This window comes from Typopeltis vanoorti, chromosome 2 (assembly GCF_054136105.1).
Source record: "Typopeltis vanoorti isolate ZY-2024b chromosome 2, IOZ_Tvanoo_1.0, whole genome shotgun sequence".
NCBI lineage: Eukaryota > Metazoa > Arthropoda > Arachnida > Uropygi > Thelyphonidae > Typopeltis > Typopeltis vanoorti.
The window spans coordinates 84,685,050-84,708,423 of NC_143550.1; the positions used below are offsets into that span (position 1 = coordinate 84,685,050).

A 23,374-nucleotide genomic window follows, 5' to 3' on the forward strand; every position below is an offset into this window, starting at 1 on the left:
TGGCAGAGAACGCTTGTTTTTTCTAATCTAAAACATTTCTTTTTAATACTTTATAAAATGTATCTAAAAGTACAGTCTCTTCATTAAAGCACTTTACAGTTTCAGATTTCTGCAATTCTGCTACTTGTTTTGAAAAAACAATTGATATCACCAGTGTTCTTAAGACAGAAGACGACGAAAATTTTCATTTTGCATTTCTTCTAATGTGAAAACAGAATATCTATTTAATATCTGATTTTATTATTATTTGCTTATTGACAGCATTAACTTTTCCAGTTAAGGAATCCAGCTTGTTAAGACCCCTTTTAGGAATCCTCTATTAATACTGTTGAAAATAAAATAACGATGTCAAGGAATTATATTCTTGGTTTCATCCCTTATCCAAGTGTAAGAAAACAAAGCTTGGGCACAAAGTAACCTCATGATAGGGAAACTCATATATAGAGGCTAATGACTTCACATCAATTGCTTTAGTATCCCATAATGCAAAGCACATATCCTTACAGATATTTATAATGCTAAGCAGTACTTTTTTCTGGAAAAAAAGGTGCCGGTACTCACCATGAAGATGTTATTACAGCAATTTCCACACTTTTAGCATATCCTCCGATATACCCTCGTTGTCTCACTTTGTTGGCACGCTTTGTGAGCGGCACTCTTCTTATGACTGTCAATCTTTTTTCTTAATGACATGAACTGTTGTTTGCAAGATTCTCCAAAATGACTGATTTTACCATTTGCCCACTCCGCTGAAATTTTCGTTCCCATGTGTTTATTGACAGCAAGACTTCCAACATCACGACACGATTTACAGCTCAATATTTTATTCTTGACATACACCCACTCATTTCTCCCACAGAAGTCATTTTTCTGCAAAAGTGTCCAATATTCGGGCGAATCATTATCAGAAGCTGCTTCCTTTTGACCACGTGGATCTTTGGTTTTGGTTTCGTGGTCCTCTTCGCCAAGTGTATTTTCTGTGCTAGTTTTCTTGTTTTACAGGATCACAAGTAGATTCAACAATTTTGGCTACTTCAGCCTTGCCTTTTTTACTCATTGGTATAAAGTAACTACTTATTTAACTCATTTTGAACAATGATTGCACTGATTTAACTTAGATTAATTCAAAACTCACATGAACACCTGCCTGTTGCAGAGTGAATATAGAACTGATAAACTGATATTGAAAGCAATCAGAAGTGAACACAACTTCTGTTTCCGGTTGCATACCAACCTATGAAACAGGAAAGTAGGGTACCAACTTATGAGTAATCAAAACTGAAAATTCAATTCGTGAACACAGTACCTTTTCTAAATCACTTAGGGAATTGAACAACGTAGATTAGAATATAAATTAAATTAAACTTTAATAAATATTTCCGATATTTCGGCAACGTCACGTTGCCATTTTCAAAAGGAACTTACAAAAAGGTACGTGCACTCAGGGACTACAACACAGTAACTAAGAAAGAATGATAGCTTCATATCTTCTCCTGGAAGTCCTGATGGTGCCCTCTAGCGGGCTAAGTAGGTGTTCTTGGCCGTTGGGCTGAAGGTCTGTTGATGTATGCCTCCCAAATTTGGGGCAGTCGCATACAACCAAATTTGTTGAGGTTAGGAGAGTTTCTTAGGGCTGAGGCTGATTCCATAAATAGTCTTTCGAATTTATATTTGCTACGGTATATTACTGTAGCTTTCTTCCACCGTATTCTGTGGCATGTATCCAGAGCATGGTCTGCAAGACCAGAATGGCTGTACTTGTGAAACCGGATGTAGTCCTTATGTTCAGAGATTCTGATATTCGCTGTCCTGCCTGTTTGGCCAAAGTACGACAGTTTACAACTGCAAGGGACCTGGTATACACCAGGTAGGTCTAGGAGAAGTGGTTGGTCTTTGGTGGAGCGGATAAGGGATGCCAATTTTCTGTAAGGCCTGTAACAGGAGGCAAGGTCATGTTTTTTTAAAATTTTGGTAATTTACCAACACCATAATCAATCTTTCTTCGGTCACCCTGAAGCCTGAAGCACTCACCGTGCTTTCGCGTGGCCACAACTTTGCCATTACACCCAGAAAAATACCTAGTGAGGATATTATGATCCAGATCGAAAGAGGAATCCGCCACCTTCCACATCAAATCGCCAACAGTGTGAGACTGGGTGTAGCCTGTGTCCTTTCCAAAGCAAGACTGCCAAAACCTACCAACATATCCAACAAGGAATTTAAAGCTCTACAGGAAATGAGGAATAATAAAGAATTAGTTATCACCAAAGCAGATAAGGGAAATGCAACTGTAGTACTTAAGGAAAAAAGACTACAAAGGTAAGCTTAATGCTCTTCTATTAGATCGGGCTACTTACCTCCCTATTAATTACAATCCCACCAACTCCCAAATCAGAAAACTTCACAGGCTCCTTAAGAAAGTCACTTTTTGGCCTGTAGAAGTTACCAACAAATTAAAGCTGTTTAACTCTATACCCCCCCCCCCGTATTTACGGACTCCCAAAAATACATAAAGAAAATGTGCCATTACGCCCCATAGTGGATGGCATTGATTCCCCCACATACAAATTAGCTAAACATTTGGCCAAAGAGCTCACACACTATACTGGCAACACACCATCACACACAAAAAACTCAGCCCACTTCAAAGCCAGCATAGAAAACCTTACACTCCACCATACTGACATAATGGTCAGCTTTGACGTCTCCTCTTTATTCACAAATGTCCCACTCAAGGAAACTTTAGAGCTAATCCAAGCTAAATTTTCTCCTGATATCTCAGCCCTATTTCAGTTCACAATGAACTCAGGCTATTTCGTTTGGCAGGGAAAATTCTACAAACAAATAGAGGGGACAGCCATGATTTCTCCACTCTCCCCACCCTTGGCCAATTTCTTTATGGAGACCTTTGAAGAAAAAGCCTTAGCCTCTGCCCCCACAAAAACCAACCATATGGCTTCGCTACGTTGATGATGTGTTTGCTATTTGGCCACATGGCTCTGAAACACTCATCTCTTTCCTTACACATAAACAACCAACACTCCAGAATCAAGTTCACCCTGGAAAAAGAGGAAAACAACAGCCTCCCTTTCCTTGACACACTAGTCACCCGCCAGCCTGATGGAACCTTGGTTTTCTCAGTTTATAGAAAACCCACCCATACAGGCAGATACATTCACCAACAATCTCACCACTCCCCCTCACAACAATATGGAGTGGTAAAAACACTATACAACAGGGCTAAATTAATCTGTTCTAATGACATAGCCCTAAACACTGAATTAAATCACATCCTCAACACTTTCTCAGCCAATGGCTACACCCCCAAAAAAATCCAAAAAATATTAAAACTTACAAACCACAGCCCCCCCCCCCCCCCCCCCCCACAACAAAGATTACTCTAAATCCATCACCAATCCCTACATCCGAGCCACCTCGGAAAAAATTACCAAAATTTAAAAAAAACATGACCTCACCTCCTGTTACAGGCCTTACAGAAAATTGGCATCCCTTATCCGCTCCACCAAAGACCAACCACTTCCCCTACCTACTGTATACCAGGTCCCTTGCAGTTGTAAACTGTCGTACTTTGGCCAAACAGGCAGGTCAGCGAATATCAGAATCTCTGAACATAAGGACTACATCCGGTTTCACAAGTACAGTCATTCTGGTCTTGCAGACCATGCTCTGGATACATGCCACAGAATACGGTGGAAGAAAGCTACAGTAATACACCGTAGCAAATATAAATTCGAAAGACTATTTATGGAATCAGCCTCAGCCCTAAGAAACTCTCCTAACCTCAACAAATTTGGTTGTATGCGACTGCTCCAAATTTGGGAGGCATACATCAACAGACCTTCAGCCCAACGGCCAAGAACACCTACTTAGCCTGCTAGAGGGAACCATCAGGACTTCTAGGAAAATGATAGCTTCATATCTTCATTCTTAGTTACCGTGTTGTAATGCCTGCGTGCACATACCTTTCTGTAAGTTCCTTTTGAAAATGGCAACGTGACGTTGCCGAAATATCGGAAATATTTATTAAAGTTTAATTTAATTTATATTCTAATCTACGTTGTTCAATTCCCTAAGTGATTTAGAGAAGGTACTGTGTTCACGAATTGAATTTTCAGTTTTGATTACTCATAAGTTGGTACCCTACTTTCCTGTTTCATAGGTTGGTATGCAACCGGAAACAGAAGTTGTGTTCACTTCTGATTGCTTTCAATATCAGTTTATCAGTTCTATATTCACTCTGCAACAGGCAGGTGTTCATGTGAGTTTTGAATTAATCTAAGTTAAATCAGTGCAATCATTGTTCAAAATGAGGAAAATAAGTAGTTACTTTATACCAATGAGTAAAAAAGGGAAGGCTGAAGAAGCCAAAATTTTTGAATCTACTTGTGATCCTGTAAAACAGAAAACTAGCACCGAAAATACACTTGGTGAAGAGGACCACGAAACCAAGACCAAAGATCCATGTGGTCAAAAGGAAGCAGCTTCTGATAATGATTGGCCCAAATATTGGACACTTTTGCAGAAAAATGACTTCTGTGAGAGAAATGAGTGGCCGTATGTCAAGAATAAAATATTGAGCTGTAAAGCGTGTCGTGATGTTGGAAGTCTTGCTGTCGATAAACACATGGGAACGAAAATTTCAGCGGAGTGGGCAAATGGTAAAATCAGTCATTTTGGAGAATCTTGCAAACAACGGTTCATGTCATTAAGAAAAAAATTGACAATCATAAGAAGAGTGCCGCTCACAAAGCGTGCCAACAAAGTGAGACAACGAGGGTATATTGGAGGATATGCTAAAAGTGTGGAAATTGCTGTAATAACATCTTCATGGTGAGTACTGGCACCTTTTTTTCCAGAAAAAAGTACTGCTTAGCATTATAAATATCTGTAAGGATATGTGCTTTGCATTATGGGATACTAAAGCAATTGATGTGAAGTCATTAGCCTCTATATATGAGTTTCCCTATCATGAAGTTACTTTGTGTCCAAGCTTTGTTTTCTTACACTTGGAGAAGGATGAAACCAAGAATATAATTTCTTGACATCGTTATTTTATTTTCAATAGTATTAATAGAGGATTCCTAAAAGGGGTCTTAACAAGCTGGATTCCTTAACTGGAAAAGTTAATGCTGTCAATAAGCAAATAATAATAAAATCAGATATTAAATAGATATTCTGTTTTCACATTAGAAGAAATGCAAAATGAAAATTTTCGTCGTCTTCTGTCTTAAGAACACTGGTGATATCAATTGTTTTTTCAAAACAAGTAGCAGAATTGCAGAAATCTGAAACTGTAAAGTGCTTTAATGAAGAGACTGTACTTTTAGATACATTTTATAAAGTATTAAAAAGAACTGTTTTAGATTAGAAAACACAAGCGTTCTCTGCCAGGCTGGCAGGAAAACGACCCAGAGGAAGACCAAGATATAAGTGGATTGATACGGTACAATGTGCCTTGGACGATAGAAATATAAGATCTGATATTGTTGGATTCTTGAGAAGTAATAGCCTGATTTGGAGGAAAATCATAGATAGGAAGTTAGTAATGATGTGAATTTTTCATGTCTTCTTCTTCCTTCCATCATCTATGTGGATGATGATGATGATGCCGAATGAACTCTTTCCACTTCCGTCTGTCCCAGGAGAGTCCGAACAATTCTGTCCAGTTTGGTGTCGCTCATTTTGATTTGGTTTTCAGGTCCTCTTTTATTTTGTCTATCCATCTAATTCTGGGCCGTCCTTTGGATCCATCGTTGTATTCAGGGCTTTAGATGGTAGTCTTTCTGTTCCCATTCTGGTTACATGGCCAAATCATCGCAGTCTTCTTTCTTGGATTTTGTCTATTATTGTTATTTCTTGTTTTAGTCATTTCCTTATGTCTTCGTTTCTTAGTCGATCCAGCAGAGATACTCCAAGTAATCTTCTTCGCTAACCCATTACAGTTTTTCATGTAGTACTATCATATCCTATATGCACCCTCTTGAGGGTACATGGCAGGAATTTGATGATGATGTTTTCTTTGGTAATGAATATGTGGTTTATGCACCCTGTAATTATATTGCATGAGGTAAGAATATTTATAATCAGTAAAACAGTGAGGATGAATGGAAAAATATATGGTAAATAAGCAAACACTGCATAGTCCTATGAAAGTTAGTTTTATATTTTGAGAAAAGGCCTGATAAAGAACTGACTCGAATGAACATTTCTTGTTTTGTAGAAATCTGTTGTGAAAAACAAAATGCTCAGTCTGGTGCACTGATTAAGCACATGTTAAACAAATTAATAATGGAATGAGTCAGTGAGAGAATGAATTTATCCTCTAAATATAAAGATCATAAAGTATAGATTTATTTTCGAAGAACTTAGATCCACATAGTTGTGTAGTTGTTAATTTAATTATATTTACCATACATATAATTTCATTAAAAAATATATTTTTTATTTTTTTATATTTGTGAATTTGTATTTGTGAATTACAATAAAGAACTACTGAAATTATTAGAACCATCAGACATCTGGTAAGTACAATAAATTTCACATTATAAATACCTAGCTCTAACACCCTTAGACAAGGATGTTAGAGCTAGGTTTTTTACTCGGAGAGTGGTAAATGAGTGGAATAAGCTGCCAGAGTCTGTTGTGGGTGCTATGATCGTGAATGAGTTCAAGGTGAGGTATGATAGATACTGTGTGAATGTCGAATAGCTGTTCTTGACATGATGTTAGGGCCTCCCTCAATGAGTCTGTCGACTCCTTGGAGTTGCCCGAAATAATAATAATAAATGCTGATCATATGCAGTTACAAAACCCAAACTAAATAAATACTAATGTACAGAAGCAATCAATTGTAAAAAGATTTATAATTATAAACATTTTTATATAATTTTGTAGATTATGACTATTTTAACATATATGTAGCCTCTGAAGCTCAGTCAGTATTGATGATGCCCTTTGGTCAGAAAGACAAAAATTTGAATCCCACAGACAAAATTAACCCTCCTGTTATATGCAGTAATCAGGTTTCTAAGAAAAGTTACTTGGCTGTGATCTGAGGCCACCAAGACTAACAAAAAAAGAAGGTAGGATGGGATAAATTGCACCAGTAGCTATTGTCAGTGCATTCATTTTAATTACCTGTTATCTTTAGACAGTGGAAGAACATTCTCACTCAGAATAATTTAGTTACTAGTCATTCTGTTATTTTCAGGCAGGTGGAGAATATTTTTATTCTGAGTATTAAAATCTTACTGTCAAGAGAGTTGAAGATTTATTGGTTTAGTGCAGCAACATCCCTAGATGGTGATGGACTAGATGCCTACTCTGAACTGTTATTCATACCTATGGTACCTAGAGTTCTGCAGTTGGAGATTGATGACCTAAAGTTTTCATTCATTTGTAAAATAGCAGACTTAGAGTCTTATTACTTACATTATTATTATTATTATTAGAGATGCATTAATTACACTATTATTGTTATTATTAGAGTATTTACTTATGTGTGTTTTCTCAACCACATGATTGGTGGGATAGCAATGCTACTTTACTAGGGAATTATAATAGTACAAGGTGGTTTCCCATTGTTTCTTATTCAATAGGATACTAAGGCCAGTTTGCCTGTTTTGAGGGATGAAATAAACCGAGTTTTCAGATGAAAAACTCCCCACCTCTGTATGAGATGGGCTAAATCATCTTTGATTGAAAAACCTTAAAAAAAATTTCTTCATGTCGGATATGGACCATGGTCTTTCCAACTCCTGAGGTTCCGTTCTTACTTATATGAAGAATATGGGTGGTCCATATTCAAATGAAATAACATCCTGATGTCTTGATCCAGAGAAACAAATTCAGAAATGTGAATTAATTGTTTCAGGATACCAAATAACAGTTCTTTATAATAGTATTTTAGATTGCCTAGTTCACAATTAAAAATAAATAAGGACCTGAGGTCACCAGCAATCTCTAGAACTCTATGACAAAATAATCTCAGCCAAATACAAATAGGTAAATTCATGTTAGACAAAAAACACGTGGCATGCATTAGCTGCCTGTAGTTAGGGATAGAAGATGATTACTGGCGAAGTCTTGCTAATGTTAAAAGATTTGATAAGAGATTTCTATATGCCACTTAGTATTAGTCCTTGGTTTTTATTCAGTGATGACCATAACAGATTCCTTCAGAAGTCTGGAATAAAAGTTCTTTTCTATATAAGGCATAGCTGAAAAGTTCCAATCAACTGCATAGTTGATAAGTATAGCTGGCCAAACCTGATGTTTTTTTCCCTTTATGGTCAACACTAAGAATGTATTAACCATCTGTTTATTATATTCTTAGTGTTTTCTTCATTCCATTAAACATAATATGAACTATTGATGTAATTTATATTATAGAAGGCTTATTCGGAAAATTTTCAAAATTTTGAATTATTGTGCCAACAAGAGCTACTAGCTGTGTGATTCATATGCTACAATATTGGAAAATAGCGTAATGAAAACTGCGAAGTGATATTTTGCTTTGTTATTTTGTGTTTCACGGAGACACCTGAAACATTATAAACAGCATTTGGGTATGAGGCTTTAGGCCGTGTTTGAAATGTTTCCACGAGTGGTGGAAACATTTCAAAGATGACCGAATTTCAGTCGATGATGATCACCATTCAGGACAACTATCAAAATTGAAAATTAACAAAAATATTGCAGTCATCTGTTGTGAAGTCATCTGTTCTAACTGCTGTTTAATTGTTCGTGAGGTAGCTGAAGAAGTAAACATTTCAGAAACTGTCTGTTACGAGACTCTTATGCAAAATTTAGGCATGCATTGCAATGCAGTCAAATTTTTGCCTCGCTTTCTGACTGACTGATGATCAAAAACAAATTCGAGTTGATGTGAGCCACGAGCTTTTAATTTGAGCTTACAAGGATGAAAACGTTTTTAAAACATCATTGCCGGGGATGAGATGTGGGTTTACAGTTATGACATAACAATGAAAGCTCAATCATCACAGTGGGTCCACACCCAACCCAAAAAAAGTGAGACAAGTGCAGTCAAACATCAAAGTAATGATGACAGTTTTTTTTTTAGATTCTGAGGTCATTATTCGCCATGGATTTCTACCCCAAGGCAAGACAGTGAACAAAGGAGTATTAGCTTGAGATAACACAATGTCCTCAAATGAGACTATCAGAAAAAAAAAAGCTTGATGCTTGGAAAGGAAAAACTGATGGATGCCTCATCATGATGATGTGCCAGCACACACATCATTACTAATCCATCAATTTTTGGTGAAAAACAAAGCAATGGTACGTCCACAGCCTGCTTACCCATGTGATCTTGCACCAGCAGACTTTTTTTTTTTTTAATTCCCCAAATTGAAATTGACATTGAAAAACCAACATTTTGAGTCAACTGACTCGATAAAGAAAAAAATTGCTCGCAGAACAGCGCAGTATCCTGAAAGAAGTGTTCCATAAATGTTTCAAAGGATGGAAGAAACACTGGCAGCAGTGTATACAAAGTGGAGGAGATTACTTTGAAGGTGACAAGGCCAAATAGCTTCTAAGTTAGACAGGAAAATTTTTATTTAAGAAGTTTTTTGTTTTGGAATTTCCCAAACAAACCTCGTATACACATGCTTTTTTATTTTATTTATTTTTTTCATCAGTTAGGTTATGGTCAATAGACCAAATCAGTAATGCTATAATAATGCTGTGATAATATACTGTGTGTGCATTTTCCTGCACTAGTGATGCCAGAACATCTCCATTTGTTGCCAACCATTGATTCTGAATGCTTCGGTTGAGCAGCAATGGCACGTATGAATGTGCCACTAATGTGACAGCCCACGATGGCACCCCTTCAAAGTCACTGAGTTCATGTCATGTTGCCATGCCACCTGCATTCAACTGCAAGGATGAAATACTGCTTTTTACTATCTGTACACCAGTATATATTATTAACAAACCTGAAATAATCCATAATGTCAAATAAGAGGGGTGTCTAGACAATTATTAGTAAATAGTGTGTATTTATATATATATATAAAACAGACAAAATCAATTAGCTGCTTTATTTATCAGTATATCTTTGTAAAGAACACTAACAAATTTAATAAATGAAAGTGAGAATGAATGAAGCTGTAATGACAGGCAAAACCTAATTTGATACCATGTATCAAGATTATGAATAATCACCACATTGGTATGTCATTTTAAACTCGCAAAGAAATTACATTCTTCTTTAATCCTTTATCCAATTGTAAGCAAATAATGTTTGCATGTGAGGTATTTTCACAAGTAGGCTACTTGTGTATAGAGGCTGTTGACTTAGCAACTCATAATGCAAAGCATACTTCCTTTTGGAAGTGTATATTGCTATGTATTATTGGAAGGTTCACAACCCAGACTGGTTTGACCTTTATTTAGGTCTCTTCAGTGGAAGCCAGACTCAAGAATATACCAACTTCATATTAATGCAGAAGTCAAGATACCCCATAAAAATCTAAACCAGGCTGGATAATGATCCTTTTTGTAATGCAAAGCAACATAAAGGAAGTGTGCTGTGCTGTTCATTATGGGATACTAAGGCAACTGATATGAAGCCAACAGCCTCTATATACAAACAGCCTAGTAGTGAAGATATTTCCAAGTATAATTCACTTTTATACTAAGTGAAAAAACTTTTTACAGTTAAAAAAGTGTGGGGAAGATAACTGAGTTCTGTGGTAAAAGCTATGTCAATAGAACAAACATTCCTGGCATTGTGTGGAAGTGTTTTAGGATTCTGTGCTGCTGGGATGAATTTCTAATTTCAAACACATACCAAAACACCATACCCAACTGCTTGAAATTTAAACAAAAGTTTCATTGTGCTAAGCTGAAACATATCCATATAGAATCACCTTTAGCATTCACAAGGGCATTAATTCTTTGATTGATGTAATTTATGGTAGCATCCACACAGGGCACTCTTAGCATCTTTGAAACTGCTGAAACTAAAGAAAAATTGGAAAATGCAGAAGATGCAGTCCATTGCCTCAGTCAAGATCATAATTTTGCATTCTCTCATTGTAATTGACAAAACATTATATCCTTGTCTCAATCCTTTAACCAAGCAAATCAAACAAAGCTTATGGATGAAGCATCTTCACGACCAGTCTTTTATTTAAGAGATTTACCCATTTACAAGGCCAATATAGTACATTGGTACTATGAGTAAGGATTTTTTTTTTTCTATTTCATAAATTTTATACATTTTTTAAATAGTCAAGAAACCCTGCTCTAGAGACCAAACATGGAACTTTTTTACATGTCCCACTTAAAGACAATCACATACATCCATGACCACAGTAAGATATGACCTGAAGCCCCAGTGGATGGAGCGTGGATATGCTAACCAAATTAAATTAAACTAACCAAAAAATTACATTCTTGTTTAAACTTTTATTCAAGTGTAAGCAGAGTTTGCTGGGAAATATCTTAACGACTAGGCTACTTGTGTATAGAGGTTCCCACTGATGAAACCTGAATAAAGGTGAAAACTGGTCTGAGTAGGTGGTCCTTCCCATAATGCATAGCATTATATATGTCCAAAAGGATGTGTGTTTTGCATTATGGGATATGAAGGAAATTGATGTGGAGTCATCAGTCTCTATATACAAATAATCTAGTTGTGAAGATGCTTCACATGCAAACTTTATTTGTTTACACCTGGATAAAGGTGCAAACAAGAATAGTATGTTTTGTCAAGTTTAATTTGTAACTAAGTGAAAAAACTTATTACAATATGCTAACCACTTGGGCAAGCAGGCCGGTACTAGTCTACTTGAGGTTGTTGACTTTCCATCAATTGCCTTGAGAAGACTTCGAGAAATTTTGAAACAAAGCAGAAAGAATACACTGGAGACGTCAACAACAACAAGGAAGACAACTCGGGCCTGACTTTTCATTTTTAATGCACACACCACAACACTGAGTAGAATAATAGTTCAATGCCTTACACTGAATACAACTTACTGCTCGCAACATAAAAGAATCTACAATGGTAATCGTTTCAAAAGGCACACTTAATAGGAATCAAGATTACCTGGAAATCACTTATAAGATCTTTCCATATATCAGACAAACTTTTCAGCCAACTACTTGCCCACAATGTTGATCAATAGCTAACTCATGCTACTTCCCATGTGGTTTTTGGTTAGTTTATATTGTATTGATTCCTACATAGCTTGTTTTATTAATGTTATAGTTTATGTTTGCTTTTATTGCATTTATGTACTTTTTAACCAGAAGAAGCCACAAGTTTTAGTGGCAAAACTAATAGGTTTCATTATCTTTGTAAGTTATCCATGACCAAATAAAACCCAGTTTTTTTTTTTCTTTTTCTAATTACAGTTACTGGTTGAAAGTCTCTGTATCCAATACATATGTTTTCTTGTTAAGTAAAGGGATAAGAGATTTTCATATTATGAGATAACAGAGAAGGAAAGTAGACTACACTGTTCAATACCAAGAAATGTAAATAAGAAACTATAGTGAATAACAGAGCTCTTTTTTTTCTTTTTTTTTTATTAGCAAAACTACTGTAAAGGAAGAATCTAAAATTTTATTCTGAGAGTCCAGTAGTACAGCAGATTGTGCTTCCTTCTTTTACTTATTAGTGTGATAGTGTAAGAGAGAATTTTCTCATCCCCCTTCCCCAATGTTGATCAATTTTTGAATCTCATAAGGTAAAATAAGCCAAGCTTCTTTTTTTCCCACTAAACAATGTAAAAAATATATTTCAGGCCTTAGCCAATGGTTATTATAAGAGTGATTAACCACTATGATTACTTTAATTTCCTTTAATTAATATTGGACATTAATTATCACTGGTATCAAAGCATATCTATTTTTTTATGAGCAAAACAGGAGAAAAGTATATTTAATTTTGCTGTTTGCTCAGTAAAAAAAAAAAAATCCATACCTTCAGCACAAAACTGAAATGAAGAAGGTATTAAATTTAGTAGAAGTTTTAAAAGAGGTAAACCGTGAGTAGACATATCGGTACACAATAAATAACGGAAAAAACTCACGTAGAAAGATTATTTATTAGTATAAATAATCTTAGGAAAAGAATTTTTTTTAGGAAAGTTATTGACCTTTTTAGTTATCTTACACCAGCTACTTAGGCGGCACTTTTTGGAATTGTCAGTTAGTGTTTAATTTTGAGCTTAATGTACTGAAGATGCCTGTGACACACTGGCAAAAATTATACTAATAAATAATCTTTCTAAGTGAGTTTTTTCTGTTATTTATTGTGTACCGATAAATTTAGTAGAAACGGTGGATCATGTAATGGACAGTGTATGTTCTGTGCTATATAGGAGGATCGTCTTCTGCAATGTGTTCAGACTCCATGCAAGTATCATGTAATAATAATAATAAAACATAAAAAAGGCACAATAAATTCCAAAATTAACAAAAGAGTTTTCTGAAAAGAGTTCATTATTGCAAACTTGCTTGGTCACAATGTTCACTAGAGTAGCTATTCAAAATAGTTAAATTTGAATTTATCCATGAAAACATAAGATTTTTCAAAAATTAGTAATAAAACCACAGAATATTTAAAATGAAATATCTAAAAACACTAAAGAAATTTCAGGTTGAATATGACACAAAGAGAAGAGACTAACAATATTTAATTTTCATATGAAAGTAATGGCAATGTGTTTTAATTCTTTTTTGTAATGTGATCCAATGAAAGTAAGTACCTGGTCAATACCTTTTTCTCCTCTGGCAGTAACAGTTACCTGCAATCTTTCTACTTCCTTTTTTAATTCTTCAGAATACCATTTTTCTTCCTATAAATAAAATATGAATTAGTTTTCTTATACAACTTAAACTAATTAATCCTAATTTAAAAAAGGAAAAGATTTCTAAAATTAGCTTCTCTGGCATAATTAGTAACAACATTGCCCTTGACAGAAAAGACCTGGATTCAATTAACTTTTATAACAGCTTTTCAAACTTAAGATATTAGCTGGTCTCATATGTAGATAGCAGAGTTTATGCTCTAGGAAACAAACTTGCATTTTTTCCTTCTGCAAAATAGACAAAACAGGATAATACTAATACAATACTTCATAATAGTAGTATTTATCATGTTAAATCCTGAATAAAGAATTTACTTGTAAAGCTCTCCATTCAGGATCTAACACCGTGGTTCCTGGATTTTCAATGACCATTCATACACTTAGAGCCCGCAAGCCTTTCTCATACATACAAGTTTCAATAACAATCTTTCTAAATACCACTGTTGTTCCGTTTGATTAGGTAATTGTTTGCACAGATAATTTTCTGATGGCCGGCAAATTACAATCAAAAGAAAGCGGAGGAGAACCAAAGGCGTGCCAAATTTGAAACTTAAGATGAAAGACTCATCCCGATTCTTTGGGGGTTGCCAAGTCCCTGTTCCAGAATTGCTGTCAGAGAGGAGGCCGCCCGGTCCAAAGTGCCATCAGAGAGACTGTCCAGATCCACGTTGCTTGAGAGAGGAGTTTCCCGCTTCCAGAAAGGAGCTTCTCAGTTCGAGATGTCGCTAGAAAGACTACTTCTAGGCTGAAGACAAGGTTTCAAATTGCCGAAAGGAAGAATTCCAATTGCTGGAGAAAAGTTTCCAGGCAGGTTAATGTCAGACATTCGCCAGTGTGTTGCATTTTCATTACAATTTGATGAATCAAAAGACTTCACTGATATTGCTCAGTTAATAGTATTTATTTGCATGGTATTTCAAGCTTATTCAAGTAAAGAACTTTTGAAAATTATACCATTATTGGGAAAGACTAGGGGAGAAGATATTTTTTCGGCATTTGATGAATTTGTGAGACAACACAAACTTCCGCTTTTTAAACTTGTGTCTATTACTACTGATGGTGCTCCTGCAATGATAGGTAATAAATCAGGCTTCATTTCATTATGTAAAAACGATGACAAATATCCAGATTTTTTATCATACCACTGTATTATTCACCAACAAGTACTGTGTAGTAAAAGATTAAACACAAAAGATATTTTGGATATTACATTTAAAATTGTAAATTCTGTTCGAGAACAAGCTCTGTAATGGCAGTTATTTAAATGACAGGCACATGATAGGGAACTTCTGTTGTACAATAATATTCGCTGGCTCAGCAGAAGTCAATTTTTAGAAAGATTTCTTGTATTAATTAGCAATATAAAAATTTTTCTTGATGAAAAAGGAGATATTTATCCACAATTGAGTGATAAAAGATGGTTGTTACACTTATCATTTTTAGATTTCTGTACAAAATTAAGCAATTTAAATTTAGAGTTACAAGGTAGAGATAAAAATTTAATTGACATGTTAAGTTCAATATAAACTTTCCAACAATACTTACTTTTATTAAAGAAAAATATAAATGACCGCGAATTTAGACATCTCCCATATTTATTAAAATTTTTTGAACAAAATCAAGAAATGCTTCGCTATGATTTAAAAGAATTTATTCGTGAAATAGAATTAGTTGAGGAAGAAATAAATTCAAGATTTAAAGATTTTATTAAAACTGAAATGATTGTATCTTTTATCAATAATCTATTTCAAGAAAACTTAAACATCACAGAAATTTCAAATAAAATTAGTGGGCTGTTTGATATAAACCAAGCTGAAGTAGAACTTGAGATAATAGATATTCAGAATAGTTTACATTCAAAATCAATAAACAATGAAGTCATTTGGAAGTATGCACATGAGAAATTCCCAATATTAACTGATATTGTGCGAAAAATTCTGTCATGTTTCGGATCAACATACTTTTCAGAATCAGCTTTTTTCAAATATGACCGTCTTTAAAAATCAATTAAGAAAACCAAATTATAAATGATCATTTGGATGATTGTCTGCGATTGGCCACTTCTTCATATCAACTTGACTATGAAAATATTGCAAGATCCAAACTGCCAAATTTCACATTAACTTTTTTTTTTTAATCAACCAGCATTTCCTGTAACTTGCGAGTTTGTTTGTAATAAATCTGTTGTTTTTTCTAACTTTTGTTTTCCAAAATAGAGAAATAAATATTTTATTCCAATATATATATATATATATATATATATATTTTTTTTTTTTTTTTGTTGTTGTTGTTGTTGTATTAAAATATGTTGCATTAAAATAATTAAAAGTGATAAATAAATTTTTAAATATACAAATAAAGTTTTTAGTTGTGTATTTTTTTTTTTAGTTTTATTTGTGTGTAATGAGATATCAGGTTGTGGAACATGATATCTCATTACACACAAATAAACAATGGGGAACGTGATCTATATAAGAGAGTAGATTGCCAAATAACATATATAAGAGAGTAGATTGCAGAATAACTTATTATAGAAAAGTAGTTCGCATAGTAAAAAAGATTGAACACCACTGGTATGATATCCTCAATGGTCTTCTGTAACACCATATCTCAAAAGAAGCTATCCTTTTCCTATCAGACTTTTATTTGGTTTTCCAAGTCTCAAATCCATAAGTTGCTGTTGGAAAACAAGCTACATCCCAGAATGCTCAACTTTGTTCCTCTGGAGATAGACCCATCCTCCCACATTTTAGATGAGTCTCTGTTATTTTAGCCATTCCTAATCTTCTGACGTCTGCTGAACAGCAATTCTTCACATTAATAATGGATTCCAGGTACTCAAACTTGCTGATTTCCTCAATTCTCTCTCCATCAAAAATTGAGGAGACAGGGAATCTCCTGAGAAACAAAATACACTTGTTTCTCAGGAGATTTGCTGTCTGTATTTCCTTTGTTGAATAACAAGATGCATGTATATACACAAGAATGAAGTTTACAGACAATATGAATTTATCTCAAAATACATTAAATATTTCAGAATGAATCAAACAGCCATTCATCACCAATGATATCAAGCCAATTCAAAGGCCAAATGGATTTCAAATTCGTGCACAAATCAAAGATAGCATGTGAACATATTAAGACATTGAGAACGACAATGTTGTTAAAAAAAAATTAAATTAAAACTTTTTTTTTTTTTTTTGCATTTACTGAGAATAAGAAATGTCCAAACTTCTGGTAGTTATGAAATAAGCTGAGTTGAGTAAACAAAGCCTTGCGACTCTCTTCGACTAAATGTTCATATCTGATACACACCTTCTGCAGTTTAGGCAAGCATTTATTTGACTATATTATGCCTATATTTGACCAAATCAGGTGGTGTGGCTAATTCAACCTAATTAGATATACATATAACAAGCAATTAAGCATACATCCATAAAAGTAATTTTAAATATGAATGTTTAGAGAGAGCTCTTAGATCTTATTGAATTGACTCAACCTAAATCAAAATAATTGTAGCTCCTTACCAAAAGGCTGGGAGATACTTATTCATAATAACTATAAATACTTAAAAAACATTATGTCATTATTTATGACCTCATGCATCACTAATTCATTGGCATGTGTAATGAATGAGAAATCCACTGTTCTATATTCTACCTTTTGAATTTGCCTTATATACTGATAATGAACTACTAGTTTTCAAGCTGAAATATTTTATAGATAACAAATCACGATAAACACAGTAATTAATGAAATTAAAGTACAAGATTGAAATATTTTATGTATTTTAAGATAATTTCGTGTTATCAATAAATCTCTCGTGGATGGATATTAATAAAAAGAGGGATCAGGCAAGAAGACGACTATTTTACGAAGTTTTTTTGAATATGTCATGAAAAAACTAAACTGGGAAGAATGAGGAAAAAATATAAGCAAGAATATTTTAGTAATTTATGACCTGATGATAAACTAATATCATCAAAATTTAAAATAAATAAATAAAACATGATTATAGAATTTAACGAATGCTAGTGATAAGCCTACCAATAAATATGGATAACTTAAAAAAAATGTACAGCAGAAATACCCCATATAAATTTCTGGCAATTCATTAAAGATGATCATAAAATCAGTTAGAATAATCAGGATGGAAAGTAATACAGAAATGTATTTTAAATTTATCCAACTGTTTAAGAAGAAAGATTTACAATGAGTATGTTCTCCTGAAAATGATGTATCGTAGAAAACTTGAAATCCTACTAAAAGATAATAAAAGGGACATGGAAAGAGTCATTAATATGTTTAATGGCTGTTTTCACGGATAAAAAAAAAAAAAATAAAATAAAAAAGGTAACAGAATAATAAAAAGATAATAAACGGCGATGAGCATGATATGTGATGAAAATTTCTGATGACAGATGGATAAAAAGAACAAAATGAATGCTAATATGAATACTAAAAATAGTTAGATGGGATGATGGAAGTTTTTTCACTTGGCTATACTACCAATTATATATTTGGTTTAATCCTTTATCCAAGTATAAGCAAACAAAGTTTGCACCTCAAGTATTTTCAGGACTGGAGCAACTCATGACAAAGGTGGTATCTCATCACTTGCCATATATCGTATCCCATAATACAAAGCACATCTCCTTGCAGACATGTATAATGCTATGCATTAAGGGAAGGATCACTACCCAGACCAGTTTCAACCTTTATTGAAGTGCTGTTTAAGTAAAGCCCTCTCTAAAAATTAGGCGGTCCCAGACCACTCACTACAAGTGACCGAAGGACCATCCAACTCAGCAGTGACTCCACTCAGAGACAGCCAAAAACCTACCCCCAAGCAGAGCCTCTCATATCTCAGGGGCAACCACTTCTGTGCAAAAGCACATCAATGGGAGCCAGACTCAGAGGTAGTGATACTAAGGCAGAAGTAATGGAGAAGTCATATTTCCCTATATGAGCTACCAAAAGGTGTCACACCTTATTATTAAAATTCTCTGGATTAGAGATAAGCTGATGGAAGTTTTTTCACTTGGCTATGCTACCAATTATTCATTTGGTTTAATCCTTTATCCAAGTGTAAGCAAACAAAGTTTGCGCCTGAAGTATTTTCAGGACTGGGACAACTCGTGGCAAAGGTGGTATAAGTTCTCATCACTTGCTTCAGTATCCCATAATGCAAAACACATCTCCTTGCAGACAGGTATAATGCTATTCATTAAAGGAAGGGTCACTACCCAGACTGGTTTCAACCTTTATTGAAATCTCATCAGTGGAAGCCCTGTGTTTGCTTATGGGATGACGGAATAGAGGCACTATGGCCATGTCTAAACAAATATGAACAAGATTAGTTAAAATAGAAATATGTAGAGACATTCCTCAAGCAGTGGAATAAAAAAAAAAAATGACGATATAAATGTTAGAGGATGGGATTAAATATTGCCCATGGAGTAAAACTAGATAATCAGAAGATCTCCACAACTTGTAAAGAATGCAGAGAGCTAACCAACACCCAATTTTGTTAATAGGTAACAACCCAAATACTGAATGAATGAGGATGGGATGGCAATTTTATACTTGGCTGATCAAATGGTTTTCTGTATTAGTTTAAACTACATATATTCATACGCGTGGATAGGCTTATGTCGTCAGACATGTTGTAATAGGTTTCACGGTATGATAAGAACACAGATGGTTAAGGAAATAACTATTTATTAACTTAAAAGCTAATATTTCGCTGGTATTATATCCAGCATCTTCAGAGCACACAACACAAAGTTTGTTACAAATGCAAGACAACCACAATCCGGTGTAACAGTGGGGCTAGTATAAGTGATTGCAGCGTGCAACACAAGACTAAAGTCCTAATATGGTGCCATCTAGGTTAAAAAAAAAAAAAAAATTCAAGTTTTGAAATAGTATCACTAAAAATTTATTAAGTTAATAAATAGTTATTTTCTTAACCATCTGTGTTCTTATCATACCGTGAAACCTATTACAACATGTCTGACGAACACATAAGCCTATCCACGCGTATAAATATTCTTCACAGAGATAACATCATACATAAGGCACGACAACACCTTTTTAAAAAGGTGCCGAGATACCAATTTGATACCAAACTGTATAAAAATTAGGAACAAGTTTCACTCGGCCAAAGCCCAACGTATTTATAAAAGAGTGAGTTTAGCACTATTACGGGAACAGGTATACGCTACTCGCCGAGAACTTTCAAAAATAAATTCCTCGATCAGTGTCTATCGCGATATATTATCTGACATTTTGAACCCGCAGCTATGGGATATTTTGGATAGAATCTCCGACTCTACAGCCAATAAAGAATTTGCTAAAGTTAAAAACCGACACTGGAAAAATTTTGAAATCCTCCAGCAACGCAATGTTACACAGCGGCCGCAATTTATCAAGATAGTGTAGTTGTGAACCTATCATCGACAACCTTATCCAAAGAGGCCACGAGTGCATTAAGTCTTGGACACAATTTTGGCCGTTCCTTCAAAAGATGTGCCTAAAACCAAAATAATGGCTTCCGTTGATCATGGGATTTACCACTTGCCTCCAGTCATAGCCAATAATATTAGATTAGACGTGGCCAATATCCTTATCCATTCTAAGCCTCCCAAAAATAATATCCCACATAAAGAAATAATAGCTCTAAATGAACTACTAACTACGCCATAATAACCACATTACAATAACCAAATCAGACAAAGGAAACGCCACTGTAGTAATGGATACAACAGAATATGAAAGCAAAATGCATGCACTGCTCCAAGACCGGTATCAAATCATAGTTTGAGATCCCACCAACTCACAAAAGAATAAGGTGTGCAAGTTACTGAACAAAATCACTTCCTGGCCTAAAGAAATTGTCAAAAAACTGAAACCCATGCACGTTAAAGCACCCAGAATATATGGTGCTCCTAAAATACACAAACAAGGTACACCTTTGTGTCCTATTGTAGATAGTATAAACAGTCCTACATATAAACTTGCTAAACATTTAGCAAAATTACTAACCACTTACACAAACAATTCTCCCTCTTTTGTTAAAAATTCTACCCACCTAAAAAGTATTTTAGAAAACCACACCTTAAATAGTTCAGACCTAATGGTGAGTTTTGATATCACCTCATTATTCACTAATGTACCACTGATTGAAACACTTAACTTACTAAATTCACAATTTCCCCCAGATATATTTCACCTATTTAAATTCATGTTATTTTACATGGAAAGGGAAAATATACAAACAATTAGATGGGACAGCTATGGGTTCACCCCTTCCCCCCCCCCTAGCCAACTTCTACATAGAACATCTGGAAAAATTGGCTATCAACACAGCTACTCTCAAACCTAGTCTCTGGCTACGCTATGTTGACGATGTGTTTGCTATTTGGCCACATGGCCCAGACACATTGAATACATTTTTAGTGCATCTAAATAGCCAGCACCCTAAAATCCACTTTACAATGGAACTAGAAGCCAATGACTACCTGCCCTTCTTGGACACACTGATCACACGTCTTCCAGAAGGTTTCTTATCATTTTCGGTTTATAGAAAACCCACACATACAGGGAGATACACAAACAATCACACCATCACCCTTCTCAACAATATGGTATCTTAAAAACACTAACCCATAGAGCTAGAGCAATCTGTTCCAATGACATTGCTCTCACTGCTGAACTTTCTCACCTATGTCAAACCTTCTTAATCAATGGTTATAATCCCCATAAAATAGATAACATACTAAATGCTACCCATAAATCCCCTCTATCTACCACAGAAGACTACAACAAAACCATCACCATCCCATACATTAAAGGCACATCTGAAAAGATATCTAGGGTGCTTAACAAACACCAACTATGCACAGTATTTAAACCTTATATAAAATTAGCAACTCTCATCCATTCACCTAAGGACAAATGCACTCGTTTATCACATCCAGGTGTCTACGAAGTGCCCTGTTCTTGCCATCAAGCATACTACAGACAGACAGGAAGAAATGTGGACATCCACCTCAGTGAACACAAAAAATATATCAGACACTTTCGCTATGGTAAGTCGGGTCTGGCAGACCATGCTTTGGATACCCCTGCAACCAGGATCAATTGGAAAGAAACAAAAGTAATGCACAGAAGCTTCTACAAGTCAAAGAGGTTGTTCCTGGAATTCTGTTCCCAGAAGCCTTAAAACATACTCCAAACCTTAACAAGTATGGCTGTATAAATCTACCAAAGATTTGGGAGACAGTCATCCTAAGAGCAAATTAATATTTATTACTTTTATTTTTTAATTTATATTTTTTCAAACTTTCTAAGACTATCATTTGGACTACTATTTCAAAACTTGATTTTTTTTTTTTTTTTTTTTTTTTTTTTTTTTTTTTTTTTTAACCTAGATGGTGCCATATTAGGACTTTAGTCTTGTGTTGCACGCTGCAATCACTTATACTAGCCCCACTGTTACACCGGATTGTGGTTTTCTTGCATTTGTAACAAACTTTGTGTTGTGTGCTCTGAAGATGCTGGATATAATACCAGCGAAATATTAGCTTTTAAGTTAATAAATAGTTATTTTCTTAACCATCTGTGTTCTTACATATATTCAATTTAACAGCACAACAAATCAAATGTTGTCATAACAGCTGTTGGATTAATCAGGCAATCACTGTTTTTCTGTGAAAAATTAAACGGCATTAGTACAACTTCATCAAAAAAAAAAAAAAAAAAGTGGAACTAGCAGAGAAATGATCAAAATACCAGCATAATCGGTGTTACTAAGATGTAGAAGAATAAAACAGTGATCAAGGTAAAGAAGGAGTATATAGCACTGAATATTAAACATTAAAATAAGCTTCCTGAACAGCAGGCAAGGCAACTTCAAGTAGACTGATGTGGGCAAATTTCAAAATAGGAAATACAAAAAGGTAACTTATATGTGCCCATGGGTTCCACTATTCAGCAAGAGTGAAGAAATACAGGTATTTGCCATTAGATAAAACAGCAGATATAAATAAAATGGTAAAGTTTTCTTTTGATCAATGGAGATCTGAACAGCATAGAAAGAAATGAATCAAACATTTTGGGAAATCTGGAGAATAAGGCAGAGCAAATAATGTTAATTATCTGCTGAATTTCTGTTCAGGACATAAGACTTTCACCATGTTCCAACAAAGATCTGTATAAATTCATATGGAGACCAAAAATTAAAGAAATTCTTACTAATTATTACTGATAGTGACATACATATCTGGCCTGGTTCAAAACATAAGAACATATGGAGAACCTGAACTATTTCAGCAGGAAAACGTATCATAATAAAAAGAAAAGCATGACAGTTTTAAAAGAATCAGATACTAAAGCAAATGATGTGATTATATTTTCTGTATTCTATTTTTCGTATTTCCACTATCCTGCTTTGTCCTTAATTTCTTTTTACTTAATTATTCATGAATAGTTGGCTGCCT

At 34.5% G+C, this 23,374-nt stretch overlaps 1 protein-coding gene across 1 annotated transcript in view; it reads right to left on the minus strand.

Annotated features, from left to right (window-relative positions):
- Positions 1-23,374, minus strand: part of LOC150109219 (uncharacterized) — a 672,102-nt gene that overhangs the window by 622,781 nt on the left and 25,947 nt on the right. Inside the window, exon 3 of the mRNA XM_090401856.1 lies at positions 13,770-13,859. Coding sequence (XP_090257982.1) covers positions 13,770-13,859 — 90 coding nt within the window. The remainder of the gene's footprint in view (positions 1-13,769; positions 13,860-23,374) is intronic.